Source organism: Porites lutea (genome assembly GCF_958299795.1).
Source record: "Porites lutea chromosome 5 unlocalized genomic scaffold, jaPorLute2.1 SUPER_5_unloc_4, whole genome shotgun sequence".
In the NCBI taxonomy this organism is placed as follows: Eukaryota; Metazoa; Cnidaria; class Anthozoa; order Scleractinia; family Poritidae; genus Porites; species Porites lutea.
The window spans coordinates 10,001-15,000 of NW_027332291.1; the positions used below are offsets into that span (position 1 = coordinate 10,001).

At 36.9% G+C, this 5,000-nt stretch overlaps 1 protein-coding gene and 1 long non-coding RNA gene across 4 annotated transcripts in view; one reads left to right on the top strand and one right to left on the bottom strand.

The window, feature by feature from the left end:
- LOC140925421 (uncharacterized) overlaps nt 1–973 on the top strand; it is a 4,935-nt gene extending 3,962 nt beyond the window's left edge. For both annotated transcript variants that reach the window (XM_073375384.1, XM_073375383.1), the window contains one exon: nt 1–973. This exon is cut by the window's left edge and continues 655 nt beyond it. In XM_073375384.1, the coding sequence (XP_073231485.1) occupies nt 1–89 (89 nt within the window). In that variant the 3' untranslated portion in view covers nt 90–973.
- A 1,013-nt stretch (nt 974–1,986) lies between these two features.
- LOC140925418 (uncharacterized) overlaps nt 1,987–5,000 on the bottom strand; it is a 6,865-nt gene continuing 3,851 nt past the window's right edge. For both annotated transcript variants that reach the window (XR_012164401.1, XR_012164400.1), the window contains exons 2-4: nt 4,768–4,849; nt 3,870–3,952; nt 1,987–3,519 (exon numbers count right to left, since the gene is read on the bottom strand). This is a non-coding gene — a long non-coding RNA (uncharacterized lncRNA). The remainder of the gene's footprint in view (nt 3,520–3,869; nt 3,953–4,767; nt 4,850–5,000) is intronic.

Consider the following 5,000-nt stretch of genomic DNA (forward strand, 5'->3'; position numbering starts at 1 on the left):
ACAGCGAGAGCAAATGGGCATGGTATTTTCAGTCAGAGGACCCTGAAGAGCAGAGAGTTAACCGAGAGGTGTTTGAGCAGAGAGAGTAGGTTTAAGACTTTAAACATTCGAACATTTTGAGTTGTTTTGCACTTGGAACAAAGTTTGCAAATTGTACTGCACAAAATGCACCTGAGGAATGTGGTCCGGGCAACTAAATGATAAGCACACTCACCTTAAGTTGTTTTAAATCCTGATGTTCGAGGCTAGGGTTTGGGGGGTTTTCTCTTTTCTCCAGTGGCTTAGTTGACGTGCATTTACCTGCAAGGCTCACATTTACTCTGAGAAAATAATTTGATTGCTGTATGTACATTAATCTACTATGCATCATAAGAAGCCTTTTGTTTTGGTCACAGTACTAGAGTGATCTTACTTGGCCCAGTGAAATAGAAAGTTGACTAGTTACAAATTCATCAGAAAATAAATAATTTAAAGTGGAGTTTTGGGTGATGTAGGTTCTTCCGATATGCGTCTCTTGTTTATTACAAGAGACATACACCTTTGACAAGCCACAGATCAGGAGCTGCATTATTTAGCAGATACTTGTATTGTTCTTAAGATGATCTATGAGATTCGCACAAAGCAGCTGTTCTGTGGAAATTTCATTTTCTTCCACCTACCTTACCACTGTTAACAAGTGTCAGATACTGAAAATGAGGTAATAAATTCCACTCAAAGTTTTACATTAACATTGTGTTGGTTTATCTTTGGGGGTCCATAAAATCTTTCCCCGTTTGAAATCATGGCTGAGAAACTATAATGTTGGCGGTCAGCGTTGGACAAGTTTTATGCACGTAAAAAACCCGCATAGATCAAAGTTTTAGTTTCAGGTCATAGTCAGGGTTATTTCTGGGTGGTATTCACCCCTTCCAGACTGAATACCGCTTGAAAATCATTCCGAAAGGATTAATTTACGGGCGTCAATTTCATTACCTGGTCCCTACGAACAAAATACCGGTTTCAAAATGGTTGCACATGTTCCTGTATAATATTAATTCGACAGTGTAAAAGTTAGCAATGATTGTAAAGACAAGGTAGTTAGATCTCTAGCTGCCAATAACCGTCTTATTAAAGTGATACAATGTAGTGCCATTTGTTAACGCTCCGTGAAGCGGAAATTTACAGCTCTTACCATTGGGAATTGCATCAATTCCGGTTCCGATTCCATTCATTCAGTTCAAAAACTTCCTCGCACAAAAGAAGGCTTGATTCAAATCTGTGAATGAGTCTACATTTCGTTCCAGGAGCATGATTTCAATAATTGAAAGAGTAGAAATTACCAGGAAGCTAGCAGCCATATTGTAGTGACAGCGATATTTGGTCCGCGGTACATGTCGCAGAAAGTGCTCTTTGATTGGCTCAAGAGGGGGGTGTGACGGGGGTGGGGAACCCGCAGAATGTAAACATCGCGGAAAATACCCTTTTTAAATTTTTCAAGCAATGAAGACATTCCTGGTAGTCTCAACACTTCTAGACTGCTTTTACATCGAGTTACACGAGGGGCACCCAACGACAATTTTCGGAAAAATATCTGTTCGGAAGACGATTTGAGGTCTAGAATTTTCGGAACATTTGTTGTAAAATTTCTTGCTTGCCTGCCTCTTAGGATTTTCGAACATCTAAAAAATGGTAAAATTGCCCATTTTCAACGGATTTTTACCCTAAAACGGTCACCTAGAATTTTCGGGAGGCTTTTTTCTGGCTGAAATTTTTAAACAGGTAAGTTTTGATCCCTAAAATTTTCGGATCACTAGACTTTCAGCTAGGAAATCCGAACAGATGAAAAATTTATAGGGGATAAATATATGCCCATATCCACCGTTTAAATACTAAAACACGTTTAACAATGCTATGTTTAAGTGGTTTTGAACTATATTCTCGTTGGGTGCCCCTGTTACACAGAAAGTTTTCACTTTCTACGAGTTTACCGTTACAATAAACGGTACCTTTTTCATGATCACCAACAACAATGTATTTTATTTAAGATCCATAAGCTTACAATATTTTATGCCCTGCAAGTAGCCATAGTGCTAATCTAGGCAGAACAAACATTATAAATAAAGGCGTTATTAAATTACATATTAAGAAAAAAGGAAAAGCAAAAAAGAAAAACCCCTCACACAAACTCAAGCATAGGGGTTTTGTTATTAGAAAAAATAGACTAAAATTACAATGGTTCATTTTCTAGGTTGTAGAGAAATAGAGAAACACTCCTTGGCAGATAATCGCGTTTTATAGTGATGTTTTGTGCTGAGTTTCACAAACTTATTGAGGGGACTTTTGGAGCTGTCTTAGCGTGGACGTCATACAAGAAATAGCTTGGTTGTTGAAAGAAAAAAGACTGTAAAGGAAGACTGTGAGGAATTTTCCGATTTCCCTTTGTAACTCATTTTATGTCAGTTTCTTTGCGTAAATCACGCTCGAGATTCGACTTTTTAGTTTGAAATGCAATAATTCCGCTAATACGAGACATATGCAAATTTCCTCACACCCTTTTTTAGGTCTTTTATCTGTCAATCAGATACAATAAAAAGGAAGTGAATATTTAACAACGCGAAAGGGCTGGAGCTTCAGCAGTAAACTCGATACCTCTGAGTTCGAGAGCAAAAAACTTAAGCGCCTTTTGAAATTGGATGAAATAAAATCTTTTCATAAGGTAATTTAGTATTTTAGCTTTAATTTGATATATAACTTGCCTTTGTAGCCTTTGGCACCTCGTTTTCCTTTACTGAGACCTTAAATAAGGACTAACAAGTGCATGATATAAATTCAGAAGAAGCCGTGGAATGCCTTCAAACCATGGTAATAATTAAATTTTTCAACTGTCCAAAACAAATTCCACGCAACCTTATTCCAATGATTCTACAAACAAAAGTTTCCGTAGCAGACATAACTGAAAAATGTCGCAGACATTACATTTTGGGAAACACATTTGTTATCATTCACTTTTCTTATCAGTGTTGCTGACTGTGGCTATGTCAATTTTTCCTGTAGTTACTTGTCTAAACATGAAGCTGTGAAATGATCATTTACTTTATTTATGTTCTATTAGAATATTATATAATCTCCTGCTGACCTAGTGTGAAGCAATACCAGTCAGATTTTTTTTCTGCTATAATGAATCCTTAAAATAATTTCCAAATTAATTTCGTCACATCTCAAGTAAATGTTGTGAGGAAAAAAACCCTTTCAGTAGTGAGGAGATTATATTTTTTTCCCAAAACTGATTTAGCTACTAAAATTATCATTTTTTGTCATTCAGTCTGACTTAAAGACAGATAAAATGTAAATTTGCACTAAAATTTCACATAGTTCACGACATATTACATCACAAATTGTACTTAAAAAATAATACTCATTGTTGTTTTGGTGGTTGTCAAATTCGCCCTTTATCCCTGATCCATCCTTGATCGATGCACTTGACAGCTAGAGCACAACTCACAACAACAGCAGTGGCAGTCGCATCTAACCCTGTGGCAACTGAAGAAAAGAGAGAATTTTGCTTATTTGTTGACACAGATTTAAACTATGAAAGTTGCTAAGACCTGAATCTGAAGCTACACACTGAATTCCTACACTTTTCGAGCATATAACAACTAATCCAATTGATTATAAATTTCCTGAAATGTTGCGTACACACGGCTCCAAATGACCAATTAATGTCAAGGGTTGATTTGATAATTATTCACGGAGTTAAAATTTTCTAATGGCCGTCATTTCTTTACCGCAGGTCAAGAGCGAACGGCGGACTGTTGTGTTGGTAGCCCCATGAACCTAGGACCCCTGCGCGCGTAATGTACTGTCATGAACATGGTTGTATACTCACTCACCTATGTAACTTCCAACATCAAGAACAGCAATGACTATAGCAATCTGATCAACTTCATTTGAACCAGGCTAAAGTGGATGTGAGCTGTGAGAGGATCAACAAAAGTAATTATTAAGTTAACATAAGGTAACTTGACCACAAAGTCACCCTCTTGAGCGTGATACCTTACAAAGATCCTCACAAGATATTCTACGTTGTCAAGGAAAAACACATTCATGAAGGAAATGCCTAGTTCTAAGACTAACACAAATTGTGGTCAATAAATTGCTACAGAATTAGAGAGGTCCTAACATTTCTTGAGAGCACCAGCCCAAATCCTCATGTGGCTGTGACTGGTTCAATTTTGTCCTTGGTATAAATTTAATTTTCCTTTGTTCTAAGCTCATTATCAGAGATGTACCCAAATACCACCAAAACAACAACAATTTCTTATGTTGAGCCTACTGATATGAAAACAATGTTTATTTAAGGGTCAACTTCCTATATTTCTTCTTGCAAATCATAATTTTAGTCTTCTTTGGATTCAGCGATGAAAGCCAATGTGCACAATACTCTGAAAGGATGGAGAGAGCATTTTCTAGTCCTTGATCTGACTGGGACATCAAAACTAAATCATCTGCATATAGTAGACAGCTTAGATGGGATCTATTATTTGGTAGAACTATGTGATCTGTGTCCCCTTGGTCAAGTAGAAAGGAAAATACAAAGGAGTACCAAAATAAAAACCAAGGATAAAATGGAACCACAACAGCAGATAAGCATGCGATCCACTGCAGTAAGTTAAGGCTGGTGCTCCAAAAGGTGATGGAGGCTCAATTTCACATGATATACAAGAAATGTGAAAGAAGGAAATAAGATAGTACAGCAATAATTAAATCAATGCACCCTCTCATACGTACCATGGTGAAGAAAACTGTACAGCTCTGTGTACGGTTGCTTTGAGCAAACACCTCGACACAAGTCAGATTAGTTGACAGCACCCTTAAATGAAATGGCAACGCGATATATTTACTTTTTTGCCGCATGAAACACTTTAGTTGTAAAGGATATACAGGTGAAATTTGGTTTTAAGCCCTATGATTTCAAATCTCATGGATAACAATTTTTTGGGTTGCGTGAAAATTCATGGGAA